Genomic DNA, 21,062 nt, shown 5'->3' on the forward strand with positions numbered 1-21,062 from the left:
ACATTGACACCCATGAAAAATTGGCTTAATTATCTTTATGCCAAGTGAGCTCCCCACCGATATGTATTTTGTTTTCTAGTATGATGAAAACATATCTGAGTTTTAATCTTTCAGACATGAGCACGATTATCTTTCAGAAATCTGACATGGGATCATGCATGACTGCTATATATGGAAACTTGCATATTCACATAGCTCATGTCACAAGGATAGTTTTTTGGATGCAGAGATCATATTAATTACTTGTACTATTAAATCCAAGAGCAACAATATTCTTTGCAGTTTTCCCTACACAAATTGGATTTGGATTTGATACTTTAAATGGATACTTGATGCTTTAGAAACTGTCTAAAGAAGTTCAGATTTTTTCAACTTGTTAGTTTGCTACCTAAAGTAACAAAAAAACATATATGAGTTTTGATCTGACACTACATAATGCAGCTCATCTTGTCTTAAAGATGTAAAGAGAGAAGGTGAGAAAATCTGATGGCTTATAAACCTTCAAACATACAGAGTGATCCGATTTTAGCAAGCCATCGCCTTATTACTTCCAATGAGCTCAACACATACAATACAATCACAAGTGTTATGAATCTACACACCCCCAATGAAGTGAATGGAAGGGAATCGAACCATTGCTTATGTAACACGCCATGAGTTCAAAAAACTTGGATTATGAAGATCCATTTTCATGTTGAGAGAGAGAGAGAGAGAGAGAGAGAGAGAGATCCCTCAGGCCCCTTATAGCTTGCTGCGATTCGCGAGCTCTTGCTTCAGCTGATCCCTCAGGACCCTTCTCAGCAGCTTGTTTGAAGCAGTTCTTGGGAACTCGGGGACGACTTTAACGTAGCTCACCTGTCAGGATGAACAAACAATCTCAATTCCCTCACTATACATGCCTGATTCTGAACTGAACTTTAGAAAGAGAGAAGCTCTTACCCTGAAAAGGGGGTTGAGGTTCCTCTGGATGGATCTCTGGAACTTGCTCTTCAGAATATTTGCATCATATGATGTGGACCTATCTTTTAGCACTGCCAAGATAGCCAGTTGTTCTGGTCCCCCGCCCGAAGGTTTGATGCTAACAGCTGCTGTTTCTAGCAGACCTTCATCGGCTCCATTACAAACCCGTTCGATCTCCACTGAACTTGTCTGTTCAGGCAAGAGAAATATAGCATTGGTTTCATGAGATGCAAACAAGGGATTGAAAACATTGAAAGGAAGAGCTTCAACCTTGATCCCTCCAAGATTCATAGTGTCGTCTGCTCTGCCCTGCACGATATAATAATCACCTACTGTCCTCTGGATTATATCTCCATGTCGTCGGAGTTGCTGCAACAGAAGTACAATTACAACGTGTTAACTTTTTTCACCATTCTGGTTAATACTGATAACTCCTAATAGCATGTAGTTAGATGTATTTGGTTGGTTCAACAAACTGAAAATTGACTAAAATGTTGCTACTTTTTTCATAGCACACTTATCATTGCAACTTATGTCAGAGCACAATAACATGTCAAAATCACATATTTGCTTCTCATCTTCTCGGTAGGGCTCCACTGGAAAACTTGAAGAACATACTGATTTTATAAAGCTTAACAAGTTGACTACTGAGAATGTCGAATATCTTCATAACAAATTTTGTCAAGCAGATTAGATATGGAGGACTGAGGTAAGCACATACCCGTCCTCTGTAAATAGGCATTCCATCGAAGTAAACCTTATCGTGGTCAGCATTGAGAAGCCGATTGGTAGCACCAAAATATAAAGGGAAGAGACCAACTTCTCCAGAACAAGGTAGATTATCAGGCTGTCATAGCAAGCGTCAAATGGTTATACAGTGAACACAATCACCAAACTTAGAATATTCTACGGACAATACTTACATATGGATTTCCTTGTTCATCGAGTATGACAAACCCAGTGGACATTGATGCACCACTGAAAGCTCCAAAAGCTTGTGGCTGCAAAAGACTCCCTTGAATGTATGAGGATGCCAGCTCTGTGCCCCCACAGCACTCAACAATTGGCTTGTAACAGGTACGCGAAGATAGCCACAGATTATCATCAATATCAGAAGCCTCCCCTGTTGTAGCAAGTACCCTGCAATTATAGAAATTTAGCTTCTTTCGCGGATCTTGTGATGAAGTTGAATGCTTTCTAACAGTGTAAGTATAGTAACTTGCCTGATTTTAGTCCAGTCTAGCCCTTTAGTAAGATTCCCTGCCTTCCAAGACTTCACCAAGCTAGGCACAGATCCTAATACACTCACACGGGCATCCTACATTTTGGACATTATCACGAAGCGCGTGAGTAAGAGCAGTTTATACTCAGCTTCTAAAATAGTATGCAGGGACTTTCGATAAAATCCTACCTGATTCATTCACAAGAAAATACTCTGATGCATAGAAAAAAAAAATTGGGAGAATAGACAAACTATGAAGTTAATTAGGTAGCCAGTAAGCTTTATCTATACCAGATTCAAGAAAAGTAGTGGATACAAAATAAGAACAAGGCCGAGGCTTACTTTAACTAAAAGAACAGAACAAGGACAAATCGACTTTAGCAGTTTATAAACCAACAGATGTGCAAAATGGGCCACACCTGCACAAATTTGCAGAAACCACGTCCAAGAGGAGAACCATGATATAAAGCCAATGTCGCACCATTTAAAAAGCATGAGAACAGTTGAATAGGTCCCATGACCCAACCCAGATTTGTAGGCCAGCAGCCTATGTCCTTTGGGCGAACATCCAAATGTGCCCAGGTATCAGCTCCACATCTTATGGGACAAAGTTGTGTCCATGGTATAGCTTTTGGCTCCCCTGCACCAGAAGCAAATAGAAAAGATCAAAAGCACGCGTGAAGTTGTGAACGTGAGAAACGATGCAACCAGAGATGAAAGGAAATTGTGTCAGAAACTCAGGGCAGTCTTTACCAGTTGTTCCTGATGAAAACAGTATATTAATTAAGGCATCTGCAGATTGATAAACTGGAGAGTACATGGATGACCTGCAATAGCTCCGATGTTGGTCACATCACAAAATCACCTCTGTTTTGCAGTCTGGGTGTTAAAATTTTCAAGAAAAGAAAGCATCTGAACACATGGTCGTTTATTTTTGTGTGACATGGAAGGATCATTTGCTGCATACCTCCCAGCAGCACGAGAGAGAAAATCTTTCCAGGACATATCACCATTCCTTGGTGTAACTCCAAGTCTATCTCCAGTTGCAGGAATTACAATAGCTTTAGCTGAAGTCCCTTCCATGACACGGCTGAAGAACATAATTTGATATATTTAGCTAAGTGCTGAGAATTGTTCTGTGATGGTTCAGTATGTTCATGCAAAAAGGTATAAATGAAACATATATTGTTAAAGCAATGCAAGATGTGATCGTACTAAATAACTACAATTTGCTTCTTAAAGTTGAGTAAATTAAGTTACTGAAACACATATATTAACTAAATAGTTTGATCCATCATATACCTGTAAAGTGGAAATTTCTTCCCTCCCCTAATAATGAAATCCTGAAATCCCATGGAATTAGTAAAAGCACTACTATAGTACTGACGATCGTAAGTGTTGCTGGTTGCTACAGTCGAACCTGAGTAACAATTGCCTTTGCTTTTGCGACCCTCATGCGAGTGCCAATCTCCTGAGGTGCAAAACTGTCTGCTATTCCCACAACAACAAAGCCTCCAAGGATGATTGCCAAATAAACAATGACCGCATTGCACGTCATTGGCATGTCTATTGCAATCCGGTCGCCCTTTTGGAACATGGTATCAAGGGCATTTGCGACAGTCCTGGAAATACAGAAGCAACAATACCATGATGATGAAATTGTACAATAGAACAGAAGAAAATTAAAGGTCTCTGCATGCCCCCTACACTTAATTTGTTAAGAGATGCATACATCACTTGGGTGCGAAGCTCCTTCAACGACATACGGTTCACTGGGTAATCGTCAAAGCCCTCATCCCTCCAGACAATAGCTGTGCTATCATCTGTCTTGTTCTGGGAGGGCCAAGGTAGCAGACAACATTCAGCAATGTTGAGCACTGCACCTGGGAACCATGTTCCTCCCTTCTTTGATTTATCTGGCGCATCTAGAATCGATGTTGGTTCTCGTACAAACTTGATGGAGAGCTCCTTCAGCACTATTTTCCAGTAGACCTATGCAATGAACACCTAGGAGGCTATTATGAAGAAATAAAACTTTGAACTGATGTTCTAGTTGTCCACTTGTGCTGTGAAGTAAATCCCAAATTTAGAAACAACAAACTGACCTCCTGATTCTCGATGGAGAATTTGTGGAAGAGGGCAAAGCTTGAAATTGGATCCTTATATGATGCTCCTAACAGCTTGGGTCCATTCTGTTCCATCACTCTCCCAAGATTTGTTTGCTTGCAGTCAGTCCTGCAACAATCATGATAACCACGTCACTAAGTCAAGTATACATATACACCGTTCTTCCTATCGCATATATAGCAGTGCCAAATGATGTGAATCCGCAGAGCAGTTATAAGCTACTCCCTCCGTCCCATAATGTAATACATTTTTTTGACACTACAGGGAGTAGTATCACAATAGTACTGTATATCTTACTTTTGTTGTTAGGCTAAATGCTGGGTTAAATGGAACCATAAGCTTAACTGGTTGGTGGAATTGATGGACTAGCAGTAGCAGTCACTTTCACCATTGATTAGCCACTGATTGCTACCAGCACCAGCAAACGGTCCTCACACTACCCGATTGGATCAAACAGTTGGTAGCAAATTAAGCGCAGGGAGAAAACCCGTGCTCATCCGTACTTCCAACAAAGAAAAATGGACGGCGGACGGCGAGACTTACGGGGAGGGGAACCAGTAGGGCGGCGGGCCTCGCTTGGCGCGGTCCCAGCCGGCGTAGACGGAGTAGTAGACCAGCTGGTGGAGCGCGTGCGGGTGGTCCGGCCGCAGCACCCCCGCCGCCACGACCGCCGCCCACGCGGCGGCCGCGTCGCCGCCGTATTTGCCCGTCGCCGAGCGGAGCGCGGCGAGGAAGGCCGCCGCGTCGGCCGCGGCGAGCCCGGCCGCCTCCACGTCCGCCGCCCGGATCTCCCCCACGCTTCCCCTCGCGGTGGCCGCCATGCCCCGCCTGCCTCGCGGTCGCGGACTTCGCGCGAGAGTGCTAGTAACACTGCTATGTTATCGGCGCAGGCATTTCATTTGGACTTGCTGGTCTGACGAGGACGACGACGGCGACGAGGAAGAGAAAAAAAATGGGACAAGGAAATAAAAAAAAGCTCGGCTTTGGTTGCTTTGCTGGGTAGGTGCGGTTAGGTAGGACGCCGTGCGTGCGTGCGTGCGCGCTCGGTGTTTCGGTAGGTAAAAAGAAGGCAGGCCAGCTCTCGGTTAGATGCCGATGCCGGCGGTGGCACTCGTCGCCGTCGGCCGTGCTCGATTCAACGACTCATCTCAACCATCTAGGGCGCGTTTGGTTACCATTTTGCATGCATGAGAAAAAATAAGGAACATTTTATTTACTCATTGTTTGATTGCCCACATCTAGGCTGCCTGGATTAGGGGAGCAGTTTTGACATGACATTTGGTGTCCTGCATTGACTCGTTGATGAAACTGCACGGTTTTTGGTTGCTTACAGGCAACAAATGTCTGCTAACTTTATACTCTATATGGTGAGCTTTCCATCTATATCTTACACACGATCACATCAATGAAACGACACTGCAGTCACGACGAATTAGATGATGATGATGATGAAGTTCTTCAGCCCAAACTGTCGATCCGACTTGCCAACTTCAACACTACCTGCCTGCTTGAGCATGGCTTTGGAGTATGCATCCTTTGACGCCTGCCTATTCTTAAACCCTCTGTAGAAGCTGTTTTTGCAATCCGTCACTTATTCATCGCATGCTTTTCATGAGCTGTAAATCCCTGAAACCCTTCCTCGGAACACCACATAACACTTCTCGTAGCATGGTAGAAGAGCAACTATTCAAGCAGCAAGCAATGGAGCATAGTAAACATGTAGCGGACGAAAGCATGCATGATCATACGGCATAACAAGTTCATTTTACCACTACTATGGTGTCATCCTACCACCACATCCAAAAGAAGGTATAATCCTACCACCGCAAGTTCGTTTTCAGCGTCAGGGGTTTTATATACCACCTCATCAATATATACATAGCATGAATAGTTTTAAAACCCTAGCTAGCACAAAATATACGTCGCGATTGCCATCACTGTCAAGGATCATGAACTCCGTCACCACCACCAGAAACAGCACTAGTAGTAGTGTTTGCCCAGCCACGTTCTGAGCCAGAGCACCCTATGGGTGTCTTCCATGGCAACAAACACAACACCCTCCGCCTTATTGTCCAGTAGGTGGCACAAAACAGCCATGAGAACCTCTAGGCTTAAGCCATCTTGGTCCATGACTGCAGTGTAGAGGTCTGGATGGACTTCGACCGGTTCGCTCTCCCTAATGGCAGTTGCCACCTCCTTGACAACCTCAGTCATGCTGCTGAAGATGCTTAGCTTGTCCTCCATCAAGCCGCCCTTCTTCCTCTTCCTATCAAGCACAGGAACGTACCCACCCCCTTATCAGGACCATCAAGGACGATGGTCTCTGACTCCTATGTGTTTAGATAGTCAGGCATGGGCGAACCGAGGGGCTCACTGGAGCCCATGGCATGCTTTCCGGTTGCCATCCAAAGGAGAAGATGTGCTGCATCTGGGCATAGTTCTAGATGGGTGTGTTGAGGAACTCTTCGTCCTTGAGGTGGTCCTAGGAAAGAAACACATCGTGGTTAGTTGTGACGGGACAATAGTTTACATGCTTAAACAAGGGGTACTTGAGCTAACTACGATGTGGCCTTGGTAGTGCTCTGCCTCCAAAACGATCGAACAGGTGGTCTGATCCCATGAGGTGCTGCTAAGTTCACTGAGCTTGGACACTTGGATCCATCTAGCTCTCCACTTCCTGAGAGCATCTCCAGCCGTTGGAGCCCCCAAGAAAACCACCGAACCAAAAAAGTTGGTGTCTTGGTGGTCATCCGGCGAAATATGGGGGCATGAGGAGGGCATCTTCCCAGTCACACCCCACCCCAAGCAAAAGTTTGTGAGGAGAATGATTAAGTGGGCCAAGAAAAAGGACACGTGGGGCGACACGATTCGCCGAAACTTCCGCCGGCGCCCCCAAGAGACCCCCAACGCGCTGGGTTTCGCCTGAGTTTGCGGGCGCTATTTCGACGTCCTGGGGGGCGATGGGGGCGTGACTGGGCCGTTTTTCGGCAGCCTAAAAAGGTGTCCTAGGGGGACGGGTGGAGATGCTCTGAGGTGGTAGTAGACCTAGGTGGCGGTGACCTCCTAGACACAAAAATTGAATACATGCTTAGCAACAGAGTTCAAGTGCACATCCTTGAAGCCCTTGTCAGTCCTCATCCCACTGCTATGATCCCACACATCTTGTTAAACATGAATGTGGAAAGGAACGACTGTCATTTCATGGAGTTCCCCGTACCATCCTTCTTTGCCTTCACGACTGCCTTTTGTCCAGCAACAACAACAGCATTTGGCACAACCAGCACAAATGTTGTAGGCACAAAAGGAGCAGCCATAGCAGTGTTGGAAATATGCCCTAGAGGCAATAATAAATGGTTATATTTCTTTGTTCATGGTAATTGTCTATTGTTCATGCTATAATTGTGTTATCCGGAAATCGTAATACATGTGTGAATACATAGACCACAACGTGTCCCTAGTAAGCCTCTAGTTGACTAGCTCCTTGATCAACAGATAGTCATGGTTTCCTGACTATGGACATTGGATGTCATTGATAACGGGATCACATCATTAGGAGAATGATGTGATGGACAAGACCCAATCCTAAGCATAGCTCAAAGATCGTGTAGTTCGTTTGCTAGAGCTTTTCCAATGTCAAGTATCTTCTCCTTAGACCATGAGATCGTGCAACTCCCGGATACCGTAGGAGTACTTTGGGTGTGCCAAACGTCACAACGTAACTGGGTGACTATAAAGGTATACTACGGGTATCTCCGAAAGTGTCTGTTGGGTTGGCACGGATCGAGACTGGGATTTGTCACTCCGTATGACGGAGAGGTATCTCTGGGCCCACTCGGTAATGCGTCATCATAATGAGCTCAATGTGACTAAGGCGTTAGTCACGGGATCATGCATTGCGGTACGAGTAAAGAGACTTGCCGGTAACAAGATTGAACAAGGTATTGGGATACCGACGATCGAATCTCGGGCAAGTAACATACCGATTGACAAAGGGAATTGTATACGGGATTGATTGAATCCTCGACATCATGGTTCATCCGATGAGATCATCATGGAACATGTGGGAGCCAACATGGGTATCCAGATCCCGCTGTTGGTTATTGACCGGAGAGGCGTCTCGGTCATGTCTGCATGTCTCCCGAACCCGTAGGGTCTACACACTTAAGGTTCGGTGACGCTAGGGTTGTAGAGATATGAGTATGCGAAAACCCGAAAGTTGTTCGGAGTCCCGGATGAGATCCCGGACGTCACGAGGAGTTCCGGAATGGTCCGGAGGTGAAGAATTATATATAGGAAGTCAAGTTTCGGCCACCGGGAAAGTTTCGGGGGTTATCGGTATTGTACCGGGACCACCGGAAGGGTCCCGGGGGTCCACCGGGTGGAGCCACCTATCCCGGAGGGCCCCATGGGCTGAAGTGGGAAGGGAACCAGCCCTTAGTGGGCTGGGGCGCCCCCCATGGGCCTCCCCCTGCGCCTAGGGTTGGAAACCCTAGGGTGGGGGGGCGCCCCACTTGCCTTGGGGGCAAGTCTCCCCCCTGGCCGCCGCCCCCCCCCATCTAGATGGGTCATGGACGGCGCCCCCCTCCCAGGGGGCCTATATAAAGGGGGGGAGGGAGGGAAGCAACACAACAGCCTTGGGCGCCTCCCTCCTCCCCTGCTACACCTCTCCCTCTCGCAGAAGCTCGGCGAAGCCCTGCCGAGATCCCGCTACATCCACCACCACGCCGTCGTGCTGCTGGATCTCCATCAACCTCTCCTTCCCCCTTGCTGGATCAAGAAGGAGGAGACGTCGCTGCACCATACGTGTGTTGAACGCGGAGGTGCCGTCCGTTCGGCACTCGGTCATCGGTGATTTGGATCACGGCGAGTACGACTCCGTCAACCACGTTCATTGGAACGCTTCCGCTCGCGATCTACAAGGGTATGCAGATGCACTCATTTCCCCTCGTTGCTAGTACACTCCATAGATGGATCTTGGTGAGCGTAGGAAAATTTTAAAATTCTGCTACGATCCCCAACAGTGGCATCATGAGCCAGGCCTATGCGTAGTTACTATGCACGAGTAGAACACAAAGCAGTTGTGGGCGTTGATGTTGCCAATTCTTCTTGCCGCTACTAGTCTTATCTTGTTTCGGCGGTATTGTGGGATGAAGCGGCCCGGACCGACCTTACACGTACGCTTACGTGAGACAGGTTCCACCGACTGACATGCACTAGTTGCATAAGGTGGCTAGCGGGTGTCTGCCTCTCCTACTTTAGTCGGAACGGATTCGATGAAAAGGGTCCTTATGAAGGGTAAATAGAAATTGGCAAATCACGTTGTGGTCATACGTAGGTAAGAAAACGTTCTTGCTAGAAACCTACAAACCACGTAAAAACTTGCAACAACAATTAGAGGACGTCTAACTTCTTTTTGCAGCAAGTGCTATGTGATGTGATATGGCCAGAAGATGTGATGAATGATATATGTGATGTATGAGATTGATCATATTCTTGTAATAGGAATCACGACTTGCATGTCGATGAGTATGACAACCGGCAGGAGCCATAGGAGTTGTCTTTATTATTTTGCATGACCTGCGTGTCATTGAATAACGCCATGTAATTTACTTTACTTTGTTGCTAAACGCGTTAGCCATACAAGTAGAAGTAATCGTTGGCGTGACGACTTCATGAAGACACAATGATGGAGATCATGGTGTCATGCTGGTGACAAAGATGATCATGGTGCCCCGAAGATGGAGATCAAACGAGCATAATGATATTGGCCATATCATGTCACTATTTGATTGCATGTGATGTTTATCATGTTTTGCATCTTATTTGCTTAGAACGACGGTAGTAAGTAAGATGATCCCTTACAAGAAAGTGTTCACCCTAACTGTGCACCGTTGCGAAGGTTCGTTGTTTCGAAGCACCACGTGATGATCGGGTGTGATAGATTCTAACGTTCGAATACAACGGGTGTTGACGAGCCTAGCATGTACAGACATGGCCTCGGAACACACGCAATACACTTAGGTTGACTTGACGAGCCTAGCATGTACAGACATGGCCTCGGAACACGGAGGACCGAAAGGTCGAGCATGAGTCATATAGAAGATACGATCAACATGGAGATGTTCACCGATCTTGACTAGTCCGTCTCACGTGATGATCGGACACGGCCTAGTTGACTCGGATCATGTTTCACTTAGATGACTAGAGGGATGTCTATCTGAGTGGGAGTTCATTAAATAATTTGATTAGATGATCTCAATTATCATGAACTTAGTCTAAAATCTTTACACTATGTCTTGTAGATCAAATGGCCAACGTTGTCCTCAATTTCAACGCGTTCCTAGAGAAAACCAAGCTGAAAGATGATGGCAGCAATTATACGGACTGGGTCCGAAACCTGAGGCTCATCCTCATAGTAGCCAAGAAAGATTATGTCTTAGAAGCACCGCTAGGTGAAGCACCAATCCCTGAGAACCAAGACGTTATGAACGCTTGGCAGCAGCGTGCTGATGATTACTCCCTCGTTCAGTGCGGCATGCTTTACAGCTTAGAACCGGGTCTCCAAAAGCGTTTTGAGAAACATGGAACATATGAGATGTTCGAGGAGCTGAAACTGGTTTTTCAAGCTCATGCCCGGGTCGAGAGATATGAAGTCTTCGACAAGTTCTTCGGCTGTAAAATGGAGGAGAACAGTTCTGTTAGTGAGCACATACTCAGAATGTCTGGGTTGCACAACCGCTTGTCTCAGCTGGGAGTTAATCTCCCGGATGACGCGGTCATTGACAGAATCCTCCAGTCGCTTCCACCAAGCTACAAGAGCTTTGTGATGAACTACAATATGCAGGGGATGGAAAAGACCATTCCCGAGGTATATTCAATGCTGAAATCAGCGGAAGGGGAGATCAGAAAAGAACATCAAGTGTTGATGGTGAATAAAACCACTAAGTTCAAGAAGGGCAAGGGTAAGAAGAACTTCAAGAAGGACGGCAAGGGGGTTGCCGCGCCCGGTAAACCAGTTACCGGGAAGAAGTCAAAGAATGGACCCAAGCCCGAGACTGAGTGCTTTTATTGCAAGGGAAGTGGTCACTGGAAGCGGAACTACCCCAAATATTTAGCGGACAAGAAGAAGGCCGGAAACACCCAAGGTATATGTGATATACATGTAATTGATGTGTACCTTACCAGTACTCGTAGTAGCTCCTGGGTATTTGATACCGGTGCGGTTGCTCATATTTGTAACTCAAAGCAGGAACTACGGAATAAACGGAGACTGGCAAAGGACGAGGTGACGATGCGCGTCGGGAATGGTTCCAAGGTCGATGTGATCGCCGTTGGCACGCTACCTCTGCATCTACCCACGGGATTAGTTTTAAACCTCAATAATTGTTATTTAGTGCCAGCTTTGAGCATGAACATTGTATCTGGATCTCGTTTAATTCGAGATGGCTACTCATTTAAATCTGAGAATAATGGTTGTTCTATTTATTTGAGAGATATGTTTTATGGTCATGCCCCGCTGGTCAATGGTTTATTTTTGATGAATCTCGAACGTGATGTTACACATGTTCATAGTGTGAATACCAAAAGATGTAAAGTTGATAACGATAGTCCCACATACTTGTGGCACTGCCGCCTTGGTCACATTGGTGTCAAGCGCATGAAGAAGCTCCATGCAGATGGACTTTTGGAGTCTCTTGATTACGAATCATTTGACGCGTGCGAACCATGCCTCATGGGTAAGATGACCAAGACTCCGTTCTCCGGAATAATGGAGCGAGCAACAAACTTATTGGAAATCATACATACCGATGTGTGTGGTCCAATGAGTGTTGAGGCTCGCGGAGGATATCGTTATGTTCTCACTCTCACTGATGATTTAAGTAGATATGGGTATGTCTACCTAATGAAGCACAAGTCTGAAACCTTTGAAAAGTTCAAGGAATTTCAGAGTGAAGTTGAGAATCAACGTGACAGGAAAATAAAGTTCTTACGATCAGATCGTGGAGGAGAATATTTAAGTCACGAGTTTGGTGCACACTTAAGGAAATGTGGAATAGTTTCACAACTCACGCCGCCTGGAACACCTCAGAGGAATGGTGTGTCCGAACGTCGTAATCGCACTCTATTGGATATGGTGCGATCTATGATGTCTCTTACCGATTTACCGCTCTCATTTTGGGGTTATGCTTTAGAGACTGCCGCATTCACTTTAAATAGGGCTCCGTCGAAATCCGTTGACACGACACCGTATGAATTATGGTTTGGGAAGAAACCTAAGCTGTCGTTTCTAAAAGTTTGGGGATGCGATGCTTATGTCAAGAAACTTCAACCTGAAAAGCTCGAACCCAAATCGGAAAAATGCGTCTTCATAGGATACCCTAAGGAAACTATTGGGTATACCTTCTACCTCAGATCCGAGGGCAAGATCTTCGTTGCCAAGAACGGGTCCTTTCTGGAGAAGGAGTTTCTCTCGGAAGAATTGAGTGGGAGGAAAGTGGAACTTGATGAGGTGATAGTCACCCCTTCCGAACCGGAAAGTAGCGCAGCGCGGGAAAATGTTCCTGTGGTGCCTACACCGACTAGGGAAGAAGTTAATGATGATGATCATGAAGCTTCGGATCAAGTTACTGAACTTCGTAGGTCCACAAGGACACGTTCCGCACCAGAGTAGTACGGCAACCCTGTCCTGGAAATCATGTTGTTAGACAACGGTGAACCTTCGAACTATGAAGAAGCGATGGCGGGCCCGGATTCCGACAAATGGCTGGAAGCCATGAAATCCGAGATAGGATCCATGTATGAAAACGAAGTATGGACTTTGACTGACTTGCCCGATGATCGGCGAGCCATAGAAAACAAATGGATCTTTAAGAAGAAGACGGACGCGGATGGTAATGTGACCATCTACAAAGCTCGACTTGTCGCTAAGGGTTATCGACAAGTTCAAGGGGTTGACTACGATGAGACTTTCTCACCCGTAGCGAAGCTGAAGTCCGTCCGAATCATGTTAGCAATTGCCGCATACTATGATTATGAGATATGGCAGATGGACGTCAAAACGGCATTCCTTAACGGCTTCCTTAAGGAAGAGTTGTATATGATGCAGCAGGAAGGTTTTGTCGATCCTAAGAATGCTAACAAAGTATGCAAGCTCCAGCGCTCAATTTATGGGCTAGTGCAAGCATATCGGAGTTGGAACATTCGCTTTGATGAGATGATCAAAGCGTTTGGGTTTACACAGACTTATGGAGAAGCCTGTGTTTACAAGAAAGTGAGTGGGAGCTCTGTAGCATTTTTCATATTATATGTGGATGACATACTATTGATGGGAAATGATATAGAATTCTTGGAAAGTATAAAGGCCTATTTGAATAAGTGTTTTTCAATGAAGGACCTTGGAGAAGCTGCTTATATATTAGGCATCAAGATCTACAGGGATAGATCAAGACGCCTCATTGGTCTTTCACAGAGTACATACCTTGACAAGATATTGAAGAAGTTCAATATGGATCAGTCCAAGAAGGGGTTCTTGCCTGTATTGCAAGGTGTGCAGTTGAGCACGGCTCAATGCCCGACCACGGCAGAAGATATAGAAGAGATGAGTGTCATCCCCTATGCCTCGGCCATAGGGTCTATTATGTATGCCATGCTGTGTACCAGACCTGATGTAAACCTTGCCGTAAGTTTGGTAGGAAGGTACCAAAGTAATCCCGGCATGGAACACTGGACAGCAGTCAAGAATATCCTGAAGTACCTGAAGAGGACTAAGGATATGTTTCTCGTTTATGGAGGTGACGAAGAGCTCGTCGTAAAGGGTTACGTCGACGCTAGCTTCGACACAGATCTGGATGACTCGAAGTCACAAACCGGATACGTGTATATTTTGAATGGAGGAGCAGTAAGCTGGTGTAGTTGCAAGAAAAGCGTCGTGGCGGGATCTACATGTGAAGCGGAGTACATGGCAGCCTCGGAGGCAGCACAGGAAGCAGTCTGGATGAAGGAGTTCATTACCGACCTAGGGGTGATTCCCAATGCGTCGGGCCCGATGACTCTCTTCTGTGACAACACTGGAGCTATTGCCCTTGCGAAGGAGCCCAGGTTTCACAGGAAGACCAGACATATCAAGCGTCGCTTCAACTCCATTCGTGAAAGTGTTCAAAATGGAGACATAGATATTTGTAAAGTACATACGGACCTGAATGTAGCAGATCCGTTGACTAAACCTCTCCCTAGGGCAAAACATGATCAACACCAGGACGCAATGGGTGTTCGATTCATCACAATGTAACTAGATTATTGACTCTAGTGCAAGTGGGAGACTGTTGGAAATATGCCCTAGAGGCAATAATAAATTGTTATTATTATATTTCTTTGTTCATGGTAATTGTCTATTATTCATGCTATAATTGTATTGTCCGGAAATCGTAATACATGTGTGAATACATAGACCACAAAGTGTCCCTAGTAAGCCTCTAGTTGACTAGCTCGTTGATCAACAGATAGTCATGGTTTCCTCACTATGGACATTGGATGTCATTGATAACGGGATCACATCATTAGGAGAATGATGTGATGGACAAGACCCAATCCTAAGCATAGCATAAAAGATCGTGTAGTTTCGTTTGCTAGAGCTTTTCCAATGTCAAGTATCTTTTCCTTAGACCATGAGATCATGCAACTCCCGGATACCGTAGGAGTGCTTTGGGTGTGCCAAACGTCACAACGTAACTGGGTGACTATAAAGGTGCACTACGGGTATCTCCGAAAGTGTCTGTTGGGTTGGCACGGATCGAGACTGGGATTTGTCACTCCGTGTGACGGAGAGGTATCTCTGGGCCCATTCGGTAATGCATCATCATAATGAGCTCAATGTGACTAAGGCATTAGTCACGGGATCATGCATTGCGGTACGAGTAAAGAGACTTGCCAGTAACGAGATTGAACAAGGTATTGGGATACCGACGATCGAATCTCGGGCAAGTAACATACCGATTGACAAAGGGAATTGTATACGGGATTGATTGAATCCTCGACACCGTGGTTCATCCGATGAGATCATCGTGGAACATGTGGGAGCCAACATGGGTATCCAGATCCCGCTGTTGGTTATTGACCGGAGAGGCGTCTCGGTCATGTCTGCATGTCTCCCGAACCCGTAGGGTCTACACACTTAAGGTTCGGTGACGCTAGGGTTGTAGAGATATATGTATGCGGAAACCCGAAAGTTGTTCGGAGTCCCGGATGAGATCCCGGACGTCACGAGAGGTTCCGGAATGGTCCGGGGGTGAAGAATTATATATAGGAAGTCCAGTTTCGGCCACCGGGAAAGTTTCGGGAGTTACCGGTATTGTACCGGGACCACCGGAAGGGTCCCGGGGGTCCACCGGGTGGGGCCACCTATCCCGGAGGGCCCCGTGGGCTGAAAGTGGAAGGGAACCAGCCCTTAGTGGGCTGGGGCGCCCCCCTTGGGCCTCCCCCCATGCGCCTAGGGTTGGGAACCCTAAGGGGGGAGTTCCCCCTTGCCTTGGGGGGCAAGGCAACCCCTTCCCCCCCTTGTGGCCGCCGCCCCCCCTTGAGATCCCATCTCTTGGGGCCGGCGCCCCCCCAGGGGGCCTATATAAAGGGGGGAGGGAGGGCAGCATACAACAGCCTTGGGCGCCTCCCTCCTCCCCTGCAACACCTCTCTCTCTCGTGCAGAAGCTCGGCGAAGCTCTGCCGGAGAACCGCTACATCCACCACCACGTCGTCGTGCTGTTGGATCTCCATCAACCTCTCCTTCCCCCTTGCTGGATCAAGAAGGAGGAGACGTCGCTGCACCGTACGTGTGTTGAACGCGGAGGTGCCGTCCGTTCGGCACTCGGTCATCGGTGATTTGGATCACGGCGAGTACGACTCCGTCATCCACGTTCATTGGAACGCTTCCGCTTGCGATCTACAAGGGTATGTAGATGCACTCCCTTCCCCTCGTTGCTAGTATACTCCATAGATGCATCTTGGTGAACGTAGGAAAATTTTAAATTATGCTACGATTCCCAACAATACCTTAACAAGATTTTGAAGTAGTTCAAAATAGAACAATCAAAGAAAGAGTTCTTGCCTGTGTTAAAAGGTGTGAAATTGAGTAAAAGACTGAAAGCCCGACCACGGCAGAAGATAGAAAAAGAATGAAAGTCATTCCCTATGCCTCGGCCATAGGTTCTATAAAGTATGCCATGCTGTGTACCAAATCTATTGTATACCCTACACTGATTTTGGCAAGGGAGTACAATAGTGATCTAGGAGTAGATCACTGGACAACGATCAAAATTATCCTTAGTGGAATAAGGATATGTTTCTTGATTATGGAAGTGACAAAAGGTTCATCGTAAAAGGTTACGCCGATGCAAGTTTTGACACTAATCTAGATGACTCTAAGTCTCGGTCTAGATACATATTGAAAGTGGGAGCAATTAGCTAGAGTAGCTCCGTGCAGAGTATTGTAGACATAGAATATTTGCAAAATACATACGGCTCTGAATGTGGCAGACCCGTTGACTAAACTTCTCTCACAAGCAAAACATGATCACACCTTAGTACTCTTTGGGTGTTAATCACATAGCAATGTGAACTAGATTATTGACTCTAGTAAACCCTTTGGGTGTTGGTCACATGACGATGTGAACTATGGGTGTTAATCACATGGTGATGTGAACTATTGGTGTTAAATCACATGGCGATGTGAACTAGATTATTGACTCTAGTGAAAGTGGGAGACTGAAGGAAATATGCCCTAGAGGCAATAATAAAGTTATTATTTATTTCCTTATATCATGATAAATGTTTATTATTCATGCTAGAATTGTATTAACCGGAAACATAATACTTGTGTGAATACATAGACAAACAGAGTGTCACTAGTATGCCTCTACTTGACTAGCTCGTTGATCAAAGATGGTTATGTTTCCTAGCCATAGACATGAGTTGTCATTTGATTAACGGGATCACATCATTAGGAGAATGATGTGATTGACTTGACCCATTCCGTTAGCTTAGCACTCGATCGTTTAGTATGTTGCTATTGCTTTCTTCATGACTTATACATGTTCCTATGACTATGAGATTATGCAACTCCCGTTTATCGGAGGAACACTTTGTGTGCTACCAAACGTCACAACGTAAATGGGTGATTATAAAGGTGCTCTACAGGTGTCTACAAAGGTACTTGTTGGGTTGGCGTATTTTGAGATTAGGATTTGTCACTCCGATTGTCGGAGAGGTATCTCTGGGCCCACTCGGTAATGCACATCACTATAAGCCTTGCAAGCATTGTGACTAATGAGTTAGTTGCAGGATGATGTGTTACGGAACGAGTAAAGAGACTTGCCGGTAACGAGATTGAACTAGGTATCGAGATACCGACGATCAAATCTCGGGCAAGTAACATACCGGTGACAAAGGGAACAACGTATGTTGTTATGCGGTCTGACCGATAAAGATCTTCGTAGAATATGTGGGAGCCAATATGGGCATCCAGGTCCCGCTATTGGTTATTGACCAGAGACGTGTCTCGGTCATGTCTACATAGTTCTCGAACCCGTAGGGTCCGCACGCTTAAAGTTACGATGACAGTTTTATTATGAGTTTATGTATGTTGATGTACCGAAGGAGTTCGGAGTCCCGGATGAGATCGGGGACATGACGAGGAGTCTCGAAATGGTCGAGACGTAAAGATCGATATATTGGACGACTATATACGGACTTCGGAAAGGTTCCGAGTGATTCGGGTATTTTTTTGGAGTACCGGAGAGTTACGGGAATACGTATTGGGCCTTATTGGGCCATACGGGAAAGAAGGAAAAGGGCCTCAAGGGTGGCCGCACCCCTCCTCTTGGTCTGGTCCGAATTGGACTAGGGAAGGGGGGCGCCCCCTTCCTTCCTTCTCTTTTTCCCTTCCTCTTTTCCTATTCCTTATGGGAGGTGGAATCCTACTAGGACTAGGGAGTCCTAATAGGACTCCACACTTGGTGTGCCCCCTCCGAGGGCCGGCCTCCTCCTCCCTTGCTCCTTTATATACGGGGGCAGGGGGGCACCCCAGAGACCCAACAATTGATCCTTGAGATCTCTTAGCCGTGTGCGGTGCCCCCCTCCACCAAATTACACCTCGATAATACCGTTGCGGAGCTTAGGTGAAGCCCTGCGTCGGTGGAACATCATCATCGTCACCACGCCGTCGTGCTGACGAAACTCTCCCTCAACACTCGGCTGGATCGGAGTTCGAGGGACGTCATCAAGCTGAAGGTGTGTAGAACTCGGAGGTGCCGTGCGTTCGGTACTTGATCGGTCGGATCGTGAAGATGTACGACTACATCAACCGCGTTGTGATAACGCTTCCGCTGTCGGTCCACGAGGGTACGTGGACAACACTCTCCCCTCTCGTTGCCATGCATCACCATGATCTTGCATGTGCGTAGGAATTTTTTTGAAATTACTATGTTCCCCAACAGGATCTACATGTGAAGCGGAATACATGGCAGCCTCGGAGGCAACACAGGAAGCAGTCTGGATGAAGGAGTTAATTACCGACCTAGGGGTGATTCCCAATGTGTCGGGCCCGATGACTCTCTTCTGTGACAACACTGGAGCTATTGCCCTTGCGAAGGAGCCCAGATTTCACAGGAAAACCAGGCATATCAAGCGTCGCTTCAACTCCATTCGTGAAAGTGTTCAAAATGGAGACATAGATATTTGTAAAGTACATACGGACCTGAATGTAGCAGATCCGTTGACTAAACCTCTCCCTAGAGCAAAACATGATCAACACCAGGACGCAATGGGTGTTCGATTCATCACAATGTAACTAGATTATTGACTCTAGTGCAAGTGGGAGACTGTTGGAAATATGCCCTAGAGGCAATAATAAATGGTTATATTTCTTTGTTCATGGTAATTGTCTATTGTTCATGCTATAATTGTGTTATCCGGAAATCGTAATACATTTGTGAATACATAGACCACAACGTGTCCCTAGTAAGCCTCTAGTTGACTAGCTCGTTGATCAACAGATAGTCATGGTTTCCTGACTATGGACATTGGATGTCATTGATAACGGGATCACATCATTAGGAGAATGATGTGATGGACAAGACCCAATCCTAAGCATAGCTCAAAGATCGTGTAGTTCATTTGCTAGAGCTTTTCCAATGTCAAGTATCTTCTCCTTAGACCATGAGATCGTGCAACTCCCGGATACCGTAGGAGTACTTTGGGTGTGCCAAACATCACAACGTAACTGGGTGACTATAAAGGTATACTACGGGTATCTCCGAAAGTGTCTGTTGGGTTGGCACAGATCGAGACTGGGATTTGTCACTCCGTATGACGGAGAGGTATCTCTGGGCCCACTCGGTAATGCGTCATCATAATGAGCTCAATGTGACTAAGGCGTTAGTCACGGGATCATGCATTGCGGTACGAGTAAAGAGACTTGCCGGTAACGAGATTGAACAAGGTATTGGGATACCGACGATCGAATCTCGGGCAAGTAACATACCGATTGACAAAGGGAATTGTATACGGGATTGATTGAATCCTCGACATCGTGGTTCATCTGATGAGATCATCGTGGAACATGTGGGAGCCAACATGGGTATCCAGATCCCGCTGTTGGTTATTGACCGGAGAGGCGTCTCGGTCATGTCTGCATGTCTCCCGAACCCGTAGGGTCTACACACTTAAGGTTCGGTGACGCTAGGGTTGTAGAGTTATGAGTATGCGGAAACCCGAAAGTTGTTCGGAGTCCCGTATGAGATCCCGGACGTCACGAGGAGTTCCGGAATGGTCCGGAGGTGAAGAATTATATATAGGAAGTCAAGTTTCGGCCACCGGGAAAGTTTCGGGGGTTATCGGTATTGTACCGGGACCACCGGAAGGGTCCCGGGGGTCCACCGGGTGGGGCCACCTATCCCAGAGGGCCCCATGGGCTGAAGTGGGAAGGGAACCAGCCCTTAGTGGGCTGGGGCGCCCCCCATGGGCCTTCCCCTGCGCCTAGGGTTGGAAACCCTAGGGGGGGCGCCCCACTTGCCTTGGGGGGCAAGTCTCCCCCCTGGCCGCCCCCCCCCCATCTAGATGGGTCTTGGCCGGCGCCCCTCCTCCCAGGGGCCAATATAAAGGGTGGAGGGAGGGCAGCAACACAACAGCCTTGGGCGCCTCCCTCCTCCCCTGCTACACCTCTCCCTCTCGCAGAAGCTCGGCGAAGTCCTGCCGAGATCCCGCTACATCCACCACCACGCCGTCGTGCTGCTGGATCTCCATCAACCTCTCCTTCCCCCTTGCTGGATCGAGAAGGAGGAGACGTCGCTGCACCGTACGTGTGTTGAACGCGGAGGTGCCGTCCGTTCGGCACTCGGTCATCGGTGATTTGGATCACGGCGAGTACGACTCCGTCAACCACGTTCATTGGAACGCTTCCGCTCGCGATCTACAAGGGTATGCAGATGCACTCCTTTCCCCTCGTTGCTAGTACACTCCATAGATGGATCTTGGTGAGTGTAGGAAAATTTTAAAATTCTGCTACGATCCCCAACAAGCAGACCCCCTCAAACACATCTGAATCAGGAGGTATCTAGTCGTTGATGGGAGGCTGGGAGTCCTCGACATAGGACGCTGGGAATTGGCTCTCAAACACGACAATGGCCTGACTAAACTCTTGTGCACCCGTGTCCTACAAGCGTAGCACACACTTGTACAGTAAGCATAGCACACACTAACAAACCAT

The 21,062-nt window shown here is 46.8% G+C and overlaps 1 protein-coding gene across 3 annotated transcripts; it reads right to left on the reverse strand.

Moving 5' to 3' along the window:
• Positions 1-474: 474 nt before the first annotated feature.
• On the reverse strand, positions 475-5,365 carry LOC109770533 (probable CoA ligase CCL12). Of its 3 annotated transcripts, XM_020329243.4 has the most exons (14): positions 4,853-5,365; positions 4,288-4,417; positions 3,915-4,174; positions 3,603-3,804; positions 3,485-3,525; positions 3,150-3,272; positions 2,936-3,009; positions 2,602-2,822; positions 2,184-2,278; positions 1,884-2,100; positions 1,682-1,807; positions 1,231-1,329; positions 940-1,149; positions 475-855 (listed from the first exon to the last, which is right to left on the reverse strand). In XM_020329243.4, exons 1-14 carry the CDS (start codon positions 5,128-5,130, stop codon positions 742-744), a joined length of 2,190 nt encoding a protein of 729 aa, XP_020184832.1. In that variant the 5' UTR covers positions 5,131-5,365; the 3' UTR covers positions 475-741. The 3 variants fall into 3 exon arrangements, with proteins under 3 accessions (XP_020184832.1, XP_020184831.1, XP_073354450.1); XM_020329242.4 differs by having other exon boundaries at positions 940-1,329; XM_073498349.1 differs by lacking the exon at positions 4,853-5,365 and having other exon boundaries at positions 3,915-4,189.
• Positions 5,366-21,062: the final 15,697 nt, after the last annotated feature.

Source organism: Aegilops tauschii, chromosome 5 (genome assembly GCF_002575655.3).
Source record: "Aegilops tauschii subsp. strangulata cultivar AL8/78 chromosome 5, Aet v6.0, whole genome shotgun sequence".
Taxonomy (NCBI): Eukaryota; Viridiplantae; Streptophyta; class Magnoliopsida; order Poales; family Poaceae; genus Aegilops; species Aegilops tauschii.